This window comes from Danio aesculapii, chromosome 17 (genome assembly GCF_903798145.1).
Source record: "Danio aesculapii chromosome 17, fDanAes4.1, whole genome shotgun sequence".
Lineage (NCBI taxonomy): Eukaryota > Metazoa > Chordata > Actinopteri > Cypriniformes > Danionidae > Danio > Danio aesculapii.
The window spans coordinates 5,369,486-5,389,485 of NC_079451.1; the positions used below are offsets into that span (position 1 = coordinate 5,369,486).

The window sequence follows — 20,000 nt, forward strand, 5'->3', positions numbered from 1 at the left end:
GCGAAGATGTGCGTGTCAAAACCCGTGGTGCAGAATTTTGAATATACTGTAATTGTTTTTAGAGAAACCTGCGAAAAGTGAATTGCAAAAGTGAGAACATGCAAACTCCACACAGAAATGCCGGGTCTTGAACCAGCGACCTTCTTGCTGTGAGTGTAGCCAGCTTTGAACATTATAGTTCTTTAATTTGCATTGCCTTACAAAAAAGGGGCTGAAAGAAAGAACAAAATAATTAACAAACGAATAGACGGGTGAATAAAAAGCAGATCAATTAAAGTGTTGAACTTTAAATAACGCACAAATACACAGCAATTTTTGTGATGACATTCATTTCAAGAGTTCACACTTAGATATTGTTTGACAACTGTTAGCAGGTTTGGCATGCTGTCCCGGGAGAGAACCCTGAGCTAGGAGATAGGTGAGCCCAGGGCTCCCGCCTGGTCCATAGAGCATATGAGGGGAGTACGAGATCAGGTGGTTCTCGAGAGCTCCCCGTGGTAAAGGAAGAAAGGAAAAGAAAGGGTTGGATGGGGGGGTTTCTTCGGAAAACGAAGATAGAGTAATTCTAGCTAGGCTACTTATAGTGAGTTGGGGTTAATCTGATTGGCTAACTAGTGAATGTAGATGAGTGGCCAGCTGCAGTCAATCATATCACGTGCTCCTCTCGAAATTAGTTTGTGAAACTTCACTTATACTGTAAATATTTTCTAACCCTTACGTAAAACAAAAAAATTATAATAATTCTGTATGCTTGATATGGGGCAATGTCCTCATACAGTAGGTCACCTTCTTTTATGACTCTGTAGTGAAAAAGCTCAAGGGGAAATACAAATAATTAATCATAATTAGTTATAATCAGTATTGGGGAGTAACTAGTTATATGTAACCATGTTACGTAATTTATTTACAAAATAAAAGTAACAGTAATTCGTTACAGTTACTGAGAAAAAAATCTGTAATTAAATTACAGCTACTTATGAAAAGTTAAAGATTACAAATGGAGTTACATCTAAAAGTATTCTGGGTAAATCTAAAGTAAATCTGGGATTTGTTGAACAATATTAATCTGTTGCTTTGCCTGTTTTAGATATACAGGATGCCTTCTGCTAAGGCCATTTATTAAAGTGGTGGGATTCTGATGCTTTTGATTGGTTTTCCAGTTTGAATTTGCGATGCACCTGCTCTTTGCCGCTGAAAGCATTAGGCTACTATAACCAGTCTGAGCGCTGCAACAAGAGCGAGTGATAAAAATGCGTTTCATTGCTGGAAATTTTAAAATCATTTCACCCCTAAATCTGAAAAGGGCACAAATATAACAGTTCACGGTACAATTTGTTTGCCAGCTGTTAAAGGGCACATAGTTTACCTCTTTTTTATGATTTAATATTAATATTATGGTTCTTCTGAGAGTGCCAGTTTAGGTTCAGTTCAAAACACAATTCAGATTTTTTTATTATAATGCGTTAAAAAGTGTCATGTTGGGGGCGTGTCCACAGTTCGCTGATTTATGGGTGTGTTGTTTCACATGTAAATTAGTTTCGGCTTCCCGCCAACGTAACAAGGGGGCGGGGCCATGACCTCACTCGCTCTGCGTTTGCAAAAGAGTCTGACAGGCAGACGGAGAAGGAGAGAGAGGATCACCATTCAGTCGTACATGTACGACTCGGACACAGACCAAGCAGAGAGTTCAAAATCATTTGTGTCTTTGTACAGTTTTACAGCCAACTGTGTGGTAGTTTCAAGTGCCGAGCTTGTACACAGAAACTAATAACCACGCACACTGAATTAACTTTGACTGAGGCACCGGATGCGCTGCTCGAAGCCGCGACACGGCACACCAGACACTCTCTGTGGCGCGGCAGAAACATGAAGTGTCCCGAATCGTCGCGCCACGCATTTTTGAATTCTAAACATAGGTTTCTGCAGCGGTCCGCGGCACCCAGCCGTCGACTTGAGTGTACCCTGATACAAACCTATGTTTAGAATTCTAAAACGCATGCTAGTTAAGATCACAGGGAGCTTCTGGGATCACGAGAAATGCAAACGGCTGAAGTATAAAGTAGACTCAATGAGAAGTACACGTTTGCAAACCTACCTAAAGATACAACCAATAATTCCGATTAGAGCGATAATGTGGAGAATATTGCTCTTGTGTTGAGCCCAATGAGCCTTGCATCTAAAAATAGAGCAAGGGTATTCCTTTAGTGATATTGCTTCGACTCACGCTGAAAATGGCGGACGTGAATTAACAAACTGAGGATATGATGACTCGCCTGTCAATCAATATTGGTGGGCGGGGGGACCGCTCTCCTACGTCAAGTAGCGGTCGATTTGAAAACCGCTCCAATTGGTCCACCGTTTTTTATGTTGTTAAAAAAAAAAAAAGCACTGGGTGTGCTTAAATCACCCCAATATGATGATCTATACACCATACATGCACATATGTCTGTCCAAACAGCTTGAAAAGTAGATTTTTTTACCATAGGTGCCCTTTAAAATACTTTCGACACCAAAGGCTTTAATGTTGAACCTGAAGAAGCATCTGCAGGTTATGTAACTTAGCCTTTCTTTATTTTATAAAAGCAAAGGGTTTTGTCGCTATCGTGAGTGTACAAAAACAAAAACAGACCCTTTCATTTTGAATGATATATTATGACTCACAAAGTTATCGATTTGTGAAATTCAGGGAACCAACAGACTCCTCTGGCCAAAGTGGTTTTATCACATTGTTGGGCAGTAGCATTGCTACAAGCAGTGATGCTACTAGCGTAACTAAATTTCTCAGTAGCATCGCCACTTTCTAAATCAAAAAGCTTTTCAATAGCAAAGCTATTTTAATTTGTGAAGTAGCGCAGTAGCGTCCACACAAGCTGCATTTACTGATCGCAGATCGATAAGTGACGGCACCGACATTCACAGAGCTGTGAGGACGGTGTCTAGCAGATGAAAGTAAATTTATATGGTGGCGATTGACGATTTCTCCTTCTTGTTTTTCAGTGGTCGACAACAAACGCTTTGGTGCTTTACTGCCACCTCTCGCTCCGGTCGGAGACGTCGCCAAACAATTAGGCTAACACGAGAAATTTCCTTGATGGAAAGATGACTGAGGGAGAGGAGGTCTATATGTATAGTTTACTGTAATAAAGACTGAAGTATACTATGGTAATCACTATTAGTTCATGATAGTTACTAATAATACTACATTATGTAGTGTAATTTATTAATGAAGAGTTGTAAATATATATACAATATAATGCTTATTTCTAAACATTTCCCTTTATTATAAATTACTATAGTATTTTATATGTGTAACACACGGTTTTGTTGGATTTTTTGTTTTTGCTGTAATATTCTATAATTTGTTTCTGTTTAGTATTATTTACAGTAAATAACTGAACTGAACTAAGGTTTGGATTTGTGGTGGCTGTACTTTAAAATTTAATTAATATAATCTTAATTCAAGTAATGAAAGCTTTTGAGATTCTAACAGTAAACAGAGCTACTGTAAGGTCACACCTGCATGGTATAAATGCTTGAAAATGATTTAGTTGAGTAATCAAAAAGTAATCAGATGTAATCAGTTACTTTACTTTTATAAAGAAATTGAAAAGGTACACTACTTATTACATTTTAAATAGGTTAATTCGTAATCTGTAATCTATTACATTTCCAAAGTAACCTCCCCAACACTGGTTATATTGAATTATAATATTTAGATACGCTATACGCTTTTACTTGACATCTCAGGGTCGAGTGTTTATTCATTCAAAGAATGTTAATTTACAGGTTATAAGAAATAACCTTCTTAAAATACAAAACTACACTGTAAAACCTAATAAGTTAAGGCAACTCAAACCATTTGAGGAAACTGATTGCTACAAACAATGTAAGTTAAAAAACTAATCTAAATGAGTAGCAAAATCGGCATGTTTGAAGACTTCAAGAGTGACACAAGTAAGGCTTCATTGACTACACTCAACACTTAAGCTAATCTAACATACACACACATTCAGCTGGTATAGGAAAAGGCAGTGAAGAGGCAGTATAGAGTGATAAAATAAAAGCAAGAAGTTATAGAAGTATATTCAGCAGATCAACAGCCTGAAGGATACATCAGTTTTATAGTTCAAACACCTTTGTGAAAAGGTTTATATGATACTTAATGCTTTCGTCGAAGAAACTACGTTTGATACCTGCATGTCTCACTCATTTGAAAAAGAGTTCTGAGGCAGTCTGTTGAGGCTCTAGTTGATCTTTGCTAAGTTGATGAGAGAGAACAAGTTTGAGTCTGTGGGTCTTTGAGAAATGGAAAGAGCAAGGCACAACAATTAGGATGTGGCTGGAGAAGACTGTCAGCTCAGCATGCGCTCCCGTGATGTCTGGATGTAAGAATGAGAATCACCAGTTTTTATAAGGAAACACTGTAAAATCCAACAGTCAACTTTATGAACTGAAATGAGTGTAGTTAACTTACTGAAAGTTATTTCTACTTATTTGAAAAGAGTTTTGAACTCAGTGTTGAAGGTAATAAATTAATTAAATACTTCATTACTTCAACTTAAATGGAGTAAGTTCACAGTACTCATAGAGATTAGTTTTTTTTTTTTCCCGCTGCAACCAGTTTGTCCGGTTAGCTCTTCGTGTACTTTGGCGCAGAGAGGGTCTAACCAGGACGACGACGACCGGGTTCGAGTCCGGGGAAGAGCGGTTCCAGATATCAGGGAAGAAAACAAAAGCAAAATACAAAAAATGAAGTGAACAAGTTCGTCACAGGGTGAGAATGTGGTCAAAATCCGAAAACGTGGTAAAAATCAGACGAGGGCTTTTCTTTTTCTGGACAGCTTTTGTGAATCGTCGCTGGTTGGGTTTAGGGACGGAGGAGGGTGGGTCAGCTGATTGGCCGGTCGCACGGTCAATCATCCTGTCATCCAGGCAGACAGGCGGAAGGTCATTTGACAGCGGCCTCTAGCGGGTTTACGCGAGAATGGCGCGGGAAAAAGCACGCACAGCGGCCTCTCGTGGATTTGCGAAAACAAAAACTGCAAAAATATGTACCTCCCGGGATGTATTTCGCGGTCTCCAGAAACGTCCACGGGACTACGTTCTCAGAATGAGCCTGGGTTTAAAAAATATGACTTGAAAGCCAAGTATTTCATGAGTTTATATTTTAAATTTGATGAAACTGTAAAAGTTTTCTGAGGCTATGTCCATGTCCTTCTCTCCCTCACCGTCAGAGGCACTTTCTCAAAAATGATCTTCCCAAGCTAAAACATTTACAGTTGCTGAATGATTTGGTCTACAATCACAGTTTATGTATCTTTGGAAAGAAAACACTCTGGGCTTTATTGTCCATCATCTATTGTTTATAATGCTCAAAATGAAAAAGTTATAGATGCTTAAGTAATGTAAAAAAAATTACACCTTATAAAACATTTTATTATTTCAAAAACAAAGATGTGAAAATTGTTGTGGAGCAACACAGAAAAGTAATAGGTTAAAAGAAACACATCTCCTGGGTATATGTTTTGAATTTGATGCCAATATCGTGCAAAATAAAATTTCTGGAATTATTTTTCTGAGACGATGTCTTGTAATTTTCTCCTTGTTTGTGGAGAAGCAGTCTGATGGCCACACGTACTGAAGGTTTCACACACCACAAATTTTTTAATTGTAAAATAATAAGCTGAAACGTATAGTATGAATGATTTAAGGCTGATTCATATAAAAGGTCATAAGGTGGAGCATTTCCAACCCAGGCTCATTCTGAAAACGTACTCCCCATGGACGTTTCTAGAGACCGCGAAATACATCCCAGGAGGTAAGTATTTGTGCAGTTACTGTTTTCACGAATCCGTGAGAGGCCGCTGTGCATGCTTTTTTGCATCTCGAACGTCTCTCGCGAGTGCCATTCATGTCCGAGCCGTATTGCGTAAACCCACAAGAGACAACTGTCGAATGACCACCCGTCCGACTGGCTGAATGATTGACTGGGCAACTGGGCAACTGGCCAATCGGCCGACCCACCCTTCTCCCAAGCTGTTTACCGATTGACCCACCCGCTTACTTCCCTAAACCCAACCAACAATTTACAAAAAAAAAAAGCGGTCTAGAAAAAGAACACTTCGTTTGATTTTTATCACATTTTTGGATTCTACCACATTCTCAGCCTGTTATGAATTTGTTCACTTTATTTTTTGGATTCTGTTTTTGTCTTACCTGATTTCTGGAACCACTCCTCCCCGGACTCGAACCCGGTCATCGTGGTCAGCTCCTCTCTGCGTCTCTAGTTCGCTAACGTACACGACGAGCTAACCAGACAAACTAGTTGCAGCGGGAAAGCCCTCCACACGGAGGCAAGCGGTCAGCCGGCAAGCGCAAAAGGGAACAGCGTCACACCGCCAAGTAGCGTTTGCTTAAAAAACGAAAGGCAGCCATACGTACCTCCGGCTACATAATTTGCGGTCTCCTGAAACATCCGCGGGACTACGTTTTCAGAATGAGCCTGGGTTGAGCATTTCTCTGTTCATAAGGAAATGACCACATTGTTTTCCGGGTTGTAAATACCTCAGGTCTCAAGGGTTGGGTTACACACCATTGACATTGCGTTTGCTGTGGTGGTGGCACAGTGGCTCAGTAGTTAACACTGTCACCTCTCAGCAAGACGGTCACTGGTTTGAGTCCCGGCTGGGTCAGTTGGCATTTCTGTGTGAAGTTTGCATGTGCACCCATGTTTCACCCATAATCCAAAGACATAATGCTATAGGTGAATTGGATGGACTAAATTGGACGTAGTGTATAAAAGTGTGTGTGAATGCGAGTGTGTATCAGTGTTTCCCAGTACTGGGTTGTGCCTGGAAGGGCATTTGCTGTTTACAACATAAGCTGGCTCATTCCGCTCTGGCGACCTCTGACAAATCTGAGACTAGGCCGAAGAAAAATGAATGAATGAATTGTGTTTCTGATCAGTCACAATCGTTATGTCTCCTATGTCATATATGTCATACTGATCACAATATACAAATGTGTGTATTGGTAAAAATGTGTACACACACACACAGTACAGAGTGATGCAACAATGAATAAAGCTTTGGCAGTATTGTACTGAATAAATTAATAGTTGTGGAAGAGAATATGCACCTGGACTTGGCTAGCGAAATGAAGCCAGCATGGGATGTCAGTCTGGCAAAGGCGACTTGGTATGCCACATTGATCAATATGTTATTTCATCTGGCCTTTGCTATTGCTTTTGCAGTCACACTTAATGTTAAGGTACAGTTCTTGCTGTTAATAAATAAATGACACGTTTTAACCCAATAAACTACTATTTTACTGCTTAACAAAAGTCAGTAAGGTAGTATTTGGCTTTAGGTTTTGGGTAGGATTAAGGATGTAGATTAAAATGATATATTTTTTTTAATTCTAATAAACTGCCAATATCTTAATAGTACGCAGATAATAAGCCATGAGTTAATAGTGTGAATTGGTACTTAAACTAAAGTGTTATACTGTTTATAAGTGTTATACACATTTTTTGCAAGCTTTGGTCACAAGACTGTGACAGTGGCCATCTTTGGAGCTCAGGCACAGTATGATGTAGGACCACCATTTAGGAGCCAAGATCAAACAAATTGCCACCATTGTTTCGTGCTGGTCATCTTTCATCCTTGACAGCCCTAAATTGCGCAAGGTATTATAGGCAGGGTCTGACCAAGCAGCTAGTTAAGACCGACTCAGTCTAACCAGTCTAAAAATCAGCCAACAGACAAACCTAAGCACTTTCAGAATTTGAGAACTTCAGTTTAAAAAGTCTGAATGAATGAATGAATGAATGAATGAATGAATGAATGAATGAATGAATGAATGAATGAATGAACGAACGAACAAATGGATGAATGAATTATTGAATGAATTAGTATCCATTTGGTGGACTTAAATAGTGCTCAATGTTTTGAATGAATGAATGAATAAATGAATGAATGAATGATTAAGTAACCATATAGTGGACTTAAATAGTGGTCAATGGTTTGAATGAATGAATGAATGAATGAATGAGTGTCCATGTGATGGACTTAAATAGAGTTCAATGATTTGGATGAATGAATTAATTAATTAATGAACAAACTAATGAATGAATGAAGGAACGAACGAATGAGGAAACGAATGAATTAATGAATAAATAAGTATCAATTTGGTGCACTTAAATTGTGCTCAATTGTTTGAATGAATAAATGAATTAATGAGTATCCATATGGTGGACTTAAATAGTGCTCAATGGTTTGGATGAATGAATTATTTAATTAATTAATGAACAAGCTGATATATGAATGAATAAATGAATGAATGAATATCAAAATGGTGAACTTAAATAGTGTTCAAAGGTTTGGATGAATGAATGAATTACTGGATGGGTGGGTGGATGGATGGATAGATAAATGAATGAATGAACAGATGAATGAAAGAATGAATGAATGAATGAATAGATGAACAAATGGATGAATGAATGAATGATCATATGAATGAAAAATCTTGAATGAATGAATGAATGAATGAATGAATGAATGAATGAGCGTCCATATGGTGGACTTAAAAACTGCTACATGTTGAATGAATGAATGAATGAAGTATCCACACGGTGGACTTAAATAGCGTTCATAGGTTTGAATAAAGTAATGAACAAATTAATAAATGAATATCCATAAGGTGGACTTAAATAGTGTTCAGTAGTTTGAATGAATGAATGAGTAAATGAACAAATATTTATTTATTTATTATAGTATTCTGTAAATTGTAATTCTGGAAGTGAACTGATCCCTGAGGCTTTAATTTCAACAAGGTCCAAAGTGCCCCAAAAATGCTGTTCTGTTAAATATTTGAACAATACAGTATTTGCATATGCACACGTTAGTAAAATATATATCTTGCTTCTTTCTTTTTTCAGACTGCACTTCAAAGGGAAAGTCATGTGACCGTAGGCCCGATGGATATTACCCCGAATTCGCTTGGAGTTTAACATCAGCTGAGGACTCCTGGGCCATAGACCAGACAATGGCAAAGACAAAAGCAAGTTTCCAGGGTTGGGAGGAAGGTAAGGAGCTTCTGTTTTTAACACTGCAAATATTGTTTCAATGTTTTCTCAACCTGACAATGGACTATTTGTGGTCTCATTTAAATTATATGACTTTATTAAAGTCAGAAGTCTCATTAAATATAACTAAATCAACATGAGTTGACTAATATAAATATATAAATATATTTTAGCTTCATTTGGTATTGACTGCATTTTTTATTACTATTATTTTTATAGTGCTGTAATGCCTCTTTAACTGAAAACTACCTTCTATCCAGAGTTATTTTCGATTCCCAGATAAGTGTGGTAAATAAATGAATGATAGCAAGAGGCTTTACATTAATTGTGGCTTTCATTTCTCTTCCTAAAAGAAATTAAAAGGGTTTCACACATCATGCACTTTCATACAGTTCATTACTTCACAAGCTTTGGAAAATACTGGTTTAACCGGGTATGAAAGTATGATGCGGATGGCTGGATATAATCGAGAACAGAATGAAAATCTTCAGCATGTACAGTTTGAATCATCATTTCATCTTTTTCTCAAGAATGAATAGCTGCGACAGACTTCAAACATGGGAAACAATATGTAAGAGTTGGAATGAAAGAGAAATTGAAAGGGAGGGTGGAAGTTTAAGAACGCCTCATTAGGTAGGCAGGTTTCAGCGATGGTTTGGAAAATATGAATTCTTCAGTTACACTTCAAGCACTTGAAAGACAAACGCAGCAGTCTTTTGGAATGTTTAATCGTTCACTGTATGGCTCCGTGTGTTCTCTTGTTCTTTTTACACATATAAAAAAATCATGGCAGGAGTTTGATACGTTATGGAATAATCATAAACATGGTTTGCAAAATGTCAACAACAACTGAACAAAAACAAAACAAAGGGAAGACTTTGTAGAATGATGTGAGTGTTTACTTGTAATATAAAAATATGGGCTATGGTGAAACATATACGATATCGGTTTTCAATATAATAAATAAATAAATAAATAAATAAATAAATAAATAAATAAATAAATAAATAAATAAATACATAAATAAATAAATAAATAAATAAATAAATAAATAAATAAATAAATAAATAAATAAAATACTAAATTTAAAAAAATTATAAAAAAATAATACTAATAATAATAATACTAATAATAATAATTTGTGAATTAATAAATAAATAAATGTTGATTACTTGTGCAATGTTTTACATAATAATAATAATAATAATAATAATAATAATAATAATGATAATAAATAAATAAGTGAATGATGTTGAATGTGAATGTGAATGATGTTGATTACTTGTGAAATATTTTAATAATAATAATAATAATAATAATAATAATAATAATAATTATTATTATTATTATAATTATAATAATAATAAAAATAAGTGAAAAAATAAATACATACATAATGATAATACATAAATAAGTGAATAAATATGTGAATAAATGAAAAAAATAAAAAAGAAATGATGTTGATTACTTGTGAAATATTTTAATAATAATAATAATCATAATCATAATAATAATAATAATAATAATAATAATAATAATAATAATAAGTGAATACATAAATACATACATAATTAAATAAATAATTGTTGATCACTTGTGAAATGTTTTGCATAAATTATTAATAATAATAATAAAAATAATACTAATTATTATTATTATTATAATTTAAATAAATGAGTAATTGAATAAATAAATAAATAAATAAATAAATGTTGATTACTTGTGAACTATTTAATAATAATATTAATAATAATAATAATAATAATAATAATAATAATAACAACAATAATAATACTAATAAAATAAGTAAGTGAATAAATAAATAAATAAATAAATAAATAAATAAATAAATAAATACATTTTTCCAGTGATCGGTTGCGGCTGGAAGGGCATCCGCTGCGTAAAACAAATGCTGAATAAGTTGGCAGTTCAGTCCGCTGTGGCGACCCCAGATTAATAAAAGGAATAAGCCAAAAATAAATAAATATATAAATAAATAAAAAAATAATAAATAACTAAATAAATGTTGCTTAGTTGTGAAATGATTTGCATATAGTTGAAGTCAGAATTATTAGCCCCCCTTTGAAATTTTTATTCTTTTTTTTAAATATTTCCCAAATGATGTTTAACAGAGCAAGGGAATTTTCACAGTATGCCTGATAATATTTTTTCCTTCTGTAGAAAGTCTTATTTGTTTTATTTCAGCTAGAATAAAAGCAGTTTTTTATTTTTTTAAAAACATTTTTATAGTCAAAATTATTAGCCCCTTTTAGCTAGCTTTTTTTTTCGATAGTCTACAGAACAAACCATCATTATTCAATAACTTGCCTTATTACCCAAACCTGCCTAGTTAACCTAATTAACCTAGTTAAGCCTTTATATGTCACTTTAAGCTGTATAGAAGTGTCTTGAAAAAATATCTAGTCAAATATGATTTACTCTCATAATGAAAGATAAAATAAATCAGTTATTAGAGATGAGTTATTAAAACTATTATGTTTAGAAATGTGTTGAAAAAAATGTTCTCTCCGCTAAACAAAAATTGAAAACATAAAAAAAGGGGGGCTAATAATTCAGAGGGGCTAATGATTCTGACTTCAACTATATATACTTGTATTATATTTATATATTACATTATATACCTTTTAGACACTGACAGCTAGTGTGTTTTAGAAGGTTCAACCAAGTCAGAAAGTAAACATAATAATAACAATAATAATAATAATAATAATAATAATAATAATAATAATAATAATAATAATAATAATAATAATAATAACAAAACTAAATCACTCAGAAACTTAATGACCAAGGTGATGACTTTATTAGAGGAAAGGAAATGTATTTATATACATTCTACAAAAAGGCAAGCTTGGTAAAGATATTCTGAAAAATAGGGCCTTGTAATACCAGCAGGAAAAGCTTTGATGCACTTGGTTGGAAGGGAAATGAAACATACAAGGCAAATCATTCCTGCCCTCTTTCAGCGCTTACCAAACAATGGACTTCCAGTGAGTGATTGCGCTCTCCTCCTCTCCATGTGTCCTCAGGCATGTGGCTTTATACGTGAAGGGAAATAGAGGATGAAAAGTTTGATGAATACAAAGCGTGAAATGCCCAGGCTGTTTACCTTTCTGTTGACTGGTGCGCTTGCATTCAGTAGTACATGGCTTTCAACAGGGAACGCTGAGCATCACGGGAAGGGACTGGGTTTTTTGGGAGTCACTCAAGTTTATTTTAAGGTCTTGATTTATTTGGATTTGTTATGGCTTAATGGATTGTCTTATACTACTGACTTTGTTTTGGTTTATCCAGCCTGATCTCACAAGGAAAAGTAACTGTTTAAGGTTTTGTCAGTTTAGTGGCTAATTCATCATATAAAAATGTACGATTTTTAAAAGATGGTGGTGGCACCAAACCCCACCCTTAAACTCAACCATCAATGGAGGATAAGCAAACTGTATTAAACCGTACTAATGAAAATCTACAAATTCATATGAATTAGCAACTAAATTAAAAAGTATTGACACAGCATGAGATACAGGGCGACACATTGACTCAGTGGTTAGCACTTTCACCTCACAACAAGAAGGTCTCGGCTTGAAGTCTCAGCTGAACCAGTTGGCATTTCAGTGTAGAGTTTGCATGTTCTCCCCGTGTACATGTGGGTACATGTGTTCTCCGGGTGCTTGGATTTCCTTCACAGTCAAAGACATGAAGTATAAGTGAATTTAAAAAAACTGAATATTCTGTAGTGTTTGAATGTGTGTGTGATTGAGAGTGTATATGGATGTTTCCCAGTACAGGGTTTTGGTTGGAAGGCCATCCGCTGTGTAAAACATATGCCAGAATAGTTGGTGATTCATTCCACTGTGGCAACCTCTGATAAACCAAAGATTACTGTTAGCTGAAGGAAAACGAATGAATAAATGTATGAATGTTGTGATACAGCTTTGGTTTATCTGGTTGATGATGTTTTTTAGATTTAGTGTTGCCTTTATTTGTGCGGTTGCACTTTATATTGGCACATTAACAACTGGGTTATCAATGCCAACTATCTGGTTGTTAGCTGATGGTTACAGATTTTACTGTTTTGAGTAAAGTATACTTTTAAAAGTAATACATTACAATCGTAAGCCTGTTTTAATCTTAAACAAACAAACAAGCAAACAAACCAACCAAAAAATAGAAAATGCATGAATAACACAACATACTTTCACATTACCTCCCTTAAATAGTATCTATCTATCTATCTATCTATCTATCTATCTATCTATCTATCTATCTATCTATCTATCTATCTATCTATCTATCTATCTATCTATCTATCTATCTATCTATCTATCTATCTATCTATCTATCTATCTATCTATCTATCTATCTATCTATCTATCTATCTATCTATCTATCGGCCTCAAAATTCCAAAGGGAACTTTTGTCCATTTATCTATAATGTATTTGCCATCACTGTGAAATGAGATTTCAGCATGACTGGGTTATTATATGATTCATTACAGCTTATTAAGGCAGAGATCATTCTTTTGTTTTGTATCTTCAGGCTCAACCTTACAAATGGGGAAAAAAAAAAAAATTATATATATATTTAAAGTCAGACTTATTAGCCCTCCTAAACTATTAGCCCCCTGTATATTTTTCCCCAATTTCTGTTTAAAGGAAATCACATTTTATAAAGACAATAGTTTTAATTTCTAATAACTGATTTCTTTTATCTTTGCCATGATGACAGTACATACTATTTTACTAGATACAAGTATTCAGCTTAAAGTGTCATTTAAAGTAAAACTAGATTAATTAGGCAAGTTAGGGTAATTAGGCAAAAACAATGGTTTGTTCAGTAGACAACAAAACAATACTTAAGGAGCTAATGATTTTGACCTTAAAATGGTTTAAAAAAAAAACATTTTTTTTCTGTAACCAAAATAAAACAAATAAAACTTTTTTCAGAAGAAGAAAATATTGTATAAAAAACGGTGCAAAATTCTTGCTTACATAATTTGGGAAATATATAAAGTCACATGGGGAATAATGTAATTTTGACTTCAACTTATTTATTTATTTATTTATTTATTTATTTATTTATTTATTTATTTATTTATTTATTTATTTATTTATTTATTTATTTATTTATTATTTTTTTGTGTTTGTGTGTTTGTTAGTTTATGTATACACAAACAAACAAACAAGCAAACTAACAAACAAACAGACAAAGACAAAAAAACTACAAAACTATTTTAAAAAGTAAAAAAAAAAGACGAGAATAAAAATATTTTAAGTTCAACTGTACATGTTTATTTATTTGTTTGTTTGTTAATTATGTTTGTTTGTTTTATTTGTTTATGTATAATTTAGTTTAAGTTTAGTTTAGGTTTTAGTTTTGTGTTTGGTGTAGACCAAACTATTTTTTTATTTATCTATTTATTTATTTATATATATATATATATATATATTTATTTATTTATTTATTTATTTATTATCAGAGAGCCTTGAATGTTTCTCTCTGCCATTAGTCAATGTGACCTTGATTATGAGAAAACTCAATTGAAAATGGTATGATTTTCTACAAGTACTACACACAGCAGTACACAGCATTACATAACGTTAGCAGAGATGTATGTGGGGTTGATGTTTACCCCATTAGCATGCTTAACGCCAATAATGATCGTAATATGGAGCTCACAATTTTCATTATTTGAATAGCAAACTGGAAGCTCAGGACGATCACAGGACATTAATCCACAGCAGTTTTAGGACTCTGTGGACTCAAGGGAGTTTCCGTCCTGCATGCCCAACAAACAGGTGGCGAGAAGCGGAACTGGTACAGATCACTGCTGAGATGAGAAAATTTGCATACATCCTCCACAGAAGAAAACAAACCATTACCACAAGGTTTGGTTCAATTCCAGCCTGTGGACAACAAATTAAAGGCAGGTATCTTGTTACATTTTGGTACACATGCTGCTGAATTTGTAACAGGCTGTGCTTTGAATTGCAAGTAAAAAAAAAATAAAATAAAAATAAATAAATAAATCGATGTACATTTGACGTTTCAGGCGTAAACATCATTTCAATAGTTAAGGGAGATGGAATGTGCTATACCTCTTTTTGCTTTTTAGTTATTATTCCCAGCTTTATAATAATAATAATAATAATAATAATAATAATAATAATAATAATAATAATAATAATAATAATAATAATAATAATAATAATAATGACAACTCACATGCCTGCATCACAAACCAAACTTTCATAGATGTTCCTGATTATACTTGTGTTTTAGTAGCCACGTCGGATAAATTGAAAACATGAACTTTTTGTTGGCTATTGACTATTGTCTGTTTAAAATGTTAAATAATTCAGCATTTAATCATGATGCTTCAAGTATACCTCAACACATCACATAAATTCCCAATGAAGTAGTGCAGAGAACAAATTTATGTTTTATAAAAAAAGTGTCTGTGTGTGTTGGGTGGCGGGAGTGGTTGGCTTGTTCCCATCATTGCCTTGTATTCAACACTGTAATACTGTTACAGTTCATTGGGCAAGGAAGAGGACAGGTCAGCGAGGTGTTTGCGGTAAGCAAGATTATATTGTCTCGTTTTGACAGGACAAAAATAACAACTCTTATGGCCACAGCAACTCGTGATGTTGATTCCGTAGTAGGTAATGCTCGGCTTTGTAATTTCCTGGTCTCTCCTACACAATCTTTGCAAAGACACAGTTGTTAGTAATGTGCCAATTGACCTACTTACTGTACAAGCCACCATTCTCCTGAGCCATTCCATACCTGCCAACACTCCTGCTTTTCCTGGGAGTCTCTCATATTTTAGATCCATCTATCGCCACCCTCATGTTTTGTCCTGGAAAACGCACGTAATTCCATCCTCCTGGTCTTCTATCTTTTGTCCCAGTTTGTAACACCCCCTGGTTGCCAACTTAGGTATGATATCCGATCGCAGCGGCCACCTGAATCCCGCACCATAGTACAGTTACTAACACCACAAACATCACTGCATACCCCCCCGGCACCCCCCCCCCCCACCCCCCACCCCCCACCCCCCACCCCAAGGTCTCAACTGTGTTAAGCTGCGGTCACACTGGACTTTTCTCCCCATAGACTTCTATTCATACGTACGCGTATTCCAAGACCGGAAATGCAAGCTCGTGCATCAAGTTTGGTGAACTCTGACCTGCAAAATCGCATCACTTGACTGCGTGAGACCAATCAAGGATCAAAACATGACCTCTCTGGTCAGAAATTAAAAATATGGACCAATCGCTCGCTTTTTAAAATGTCTAATCATCTTGTTTAATCCTGCCCCTTTTTGCAGCACCCTATGACAGAATTTTGCAAGCTCAGACTCTAGTGTGACCACAGCTTTACTCAGACAAAAAACCCCACACCTCACCTCCGGTTCTTCCAGAATCTGAGAGTCAAATATCGCAAGGTATGCGTCCGGACATGCCTGCCCCCTCCCCCCTCACCACATACAATTTTTGACACCCATCTACATGGGAAAATCTATTAAAATTAATGAATTTTATTCAGAACATAGCCAACAGGCATTAGTAAATCACATTTGCTTTTTTAAACTACGGGAAATTATTTTTTACAAAAATCTAAAAATGAATGAATAGAAGGATGGACAAACGAACAAACAAATGAACAAATAAAATGGAAATGTGATATTTGTGCATTCTCTGATAAACCATTTCAGAAAATAAGGCATTTGTCAAATTGCACATTCATATTACGAGCCTACTAACGATCACATAGAGATTACAGTGAATACATTTGAGCATTGATTGTTCAATCATGCAACTCAAGTCCAGACAACATCAGCTGGCTTACGAGAGAGGAAAAAAAAGAGTTGAATCCACTCTCTACTGCTCCTGTTGTTCAATTGATTTGTTTGCAAAGGCTGAAGTGCTTTGAATCAGACTGTCGCTCTTTGTGATTCAAAGAATGCCCAACACTGTAGGGTTGAAGTGTGTTGATCTCTGAGAACGCACCATGTTTTTTAATGGAGTTAACTTAGCTCTGGGACTGAGAGTTGCACAGACCTGCATGGGTAAAACTAATGTAACCCTTTCTGTGAAAACCCAGCTAAAATCTTTTTGCAGTGGCGCAGTAGGTAGTGCTATTGCCTCACAGCAAGAAGGTCGCTGGTTCGAGCCTCGGCTGGGTTAGTTGGCGTTTCTGTGTGGAGTTTGCATGTTCTTCCTGCGTTCACGTGGGTTTCCTCCGGGTGCTACGGTTTCCCCCACAGTTCAAAGACATGCGCTATAGGTGAATTAGGCAGGCTATATTGTCTATAGTGTATGAGTGTGAATGAGTGTGTGTGTAAATGTTTCCCAGAGATGGGTTGCAGCTCAAAGGGCATCCGCTGCGTAAAAACGTGCTGGATAAGTTGGCGGTTCATTCTGCTGTGGCAACCCCGGATTAATATAGGGACTAAGCCGAAAAGAAAATGAATGAATGAATGAACCTTGATATCTTTAGGTGGGCCATGTCAAATGTTTGCTTAATTTCAGACTCAGAAAATCATATTTTTTGATGAATCCCAATGTAATGAAAAGCTTAAATTTATAACTGCAAGACATTTAAACCATCCTTTATTTTGAGTATGTGCCACATTCCAAATTAAATTTGAGATCCTTTTATGTTTAGTGATATATGAAGCATTTATAGCAGGGGTCGCAAACTCGCGGCCCTCTGGCCACATGAGAGTTTGTGGCCCCCGCCTTAATTTGAAAGTTTAATGTTAGTGCGGTCCGTGAGTTTGATATGTATGGCACTTTACAGTTTAGTGTGTGGAGCTGAACCAACCCACCAATCACGGTGGGGTAAATGGCTCTTGGGGGCGGGACATCGGCTGGTCTTGACGCAGGCAGAGAAACATTTCCCGATGAGTGAAAGTTATTATGGGGTGTTTTTTTCCGTGCCTGGCTGGCTGCCTCGTTTCTATTTGGCACACAGGGACATTCGTCTCAGCGTGCTTCATTCACAACACTTCAAAAAAAGTTTGCTGCGCAGTGGGACATTATAAATATATATATAAATCAGTGCTTAATTTGAGCAGGACCTTGCCGGATCCTGTTCAGGGAAATTTAAGATACTTGTATTTTTCTTTCATGTATTTATTTTAATTGATTCGGCATTAACTGCGCAGTGAATACCTGTATGTGTGTGTGTATAAGTGTGTGAATACTGTGTGGTTTGTGTGTGCGCGCACGCATGATGGTAGTTATGCACTAGTTAAAGCAAAATGCACGTCTAACTATTGGTCCTGAACAATATTTTCAACCAATCATCTTTCCTGCGTTTACAATCAGGTTATTGTTTTGCGCGCAGTGAGCAGAAAAGAAATCAAAGTGATGAGTATGCGGCAGGATAAAAGACAAGTAAGGAACTCAAGGCAGCCTAATGTAATCGTCTGCACTCACACATTGACACCAGTCCATCGGCAATAAGACTCCCCGGTAATCCAGACCAATTATAGAGTCGCACCGTTATTTGTGGGTCATTTGCATCGCTCTACCAGCATTGTATTTTTATTGCCTCACACAATAAATATTACATATATTTCTATGAGATGCAAAAGTGGTCAAAACAAATGACAACAACACAGTGTGACACATAAACAAAAAATAAATAAAAACAGGAGAAGCACATTAATCCATCAATATGATCTAACAAAGGTAAAGGGGAAAAATTAACCATGTTTGCTGTTCATATGGCTTGTAATTGGGATGAAGTAAACATTTGTTGAGTAATTTAACATACAATTGTTTGATAGTGTTAATTTGGAAAGCTAAAACTCTAGTGGGTCCACCAGACCCATGAACACTGGCTGAGTAACAAAAATACGAACACCACACAAGGGTTAAAGTAGTTTAGCCTTACCATACCATATATAGTGGTAAATACATGTAATTAACTCAGTAAACGGATGCTTACACTGCAACTATGTCACCTTAAAATAAAGTGTAAACAACAAAATAGACCATTCTTGAAATGATAAATAAATAAATAAATAAATAAATAAATAAATAAATAAATAAATAAATAAATAAATAAATAAATAAATAAATAAATAAATGAATGATCTACACAGTGGAATAAAAATAAATAGTTCATAAAGTTGTGGTTGTCCTATCATTTCGGGGACTGACCTAATATCAGCTCATCTGTAGAGATATTAAAGTCTGTTTGGACTCTCAAATGGTAGAAAATTATTTATCAAAATAATGCTAAAAGTAAACCCAGAGATACAATTTAAAAATCAATGTTTAGACAGCAAATGTTGATGCTTAATCTGTCATTTATTGCAATAAAACACACAACAGTACAGTTTCTACACAAATGTGATGCACTTAGTCTCAGAATTAGACGTAAGTGTATTTATGCTTTGGGGAATGCGCTGGGCAAAAATATTTTTCAGTCTATGTAACTATATAGAAAAGAACAGAACACATGGGTTAAAACATCCATATTTGTTTAGACAACACAAAAATTGTACCATATGCTCTCCAGGTACAGCGTGACATTGCCAGGTGTACCAAAAAAAGATGAAAGATGTCTGGCCTATAGACCTACTGTCTCCCACGGACAGCCTGACCTTCACTTCGCCCAGCATGACATGAACATCATGGCCCTTCTGTTTCATGCACCCTGGATTTTCTGCTTAATCAACTTCAGATTGTGCAGCTCATTTTTTTTAGGGGATTGTACTGTAGGTTGATGCCTCTAGATGGATCAAGAGAGGCACAAGGATAAAAACAGCACCTCTGTGATCATCTGTCACTCTGGTGTGTGATCTTGCTTTTTCTGCTTTTTTTTTTTTTGTAATGTGCTATTGCCTTATGTCATAATAATAAGCATACTCTTACT

At 35.4% G+C, this 20,000-nt stretch overlaps 1 protein-coding gene across 1 annotated transcript in view; it reads left to right on the forward strand.

Annotated features, from left to right (window-relative positions):
• The window catches only part of alk (ALK receptor tyrosine kinase), an 860,900-nt gene that overhangs the window by 413,967 nt on the left and 426,933 nt on the right, over positions 1-20,000 (forward strand). The window contains exon 3 of the mRNA XM_056477460.1: positions 8,939-9,085. Within this exon, the coding sequence (XP_056333435.1) occupies positions 8,939-9,085 (147 nt within the window). The remainder of the gene's footprint in view (positions 1-8,938; positions 9,086-20,000) is intronic.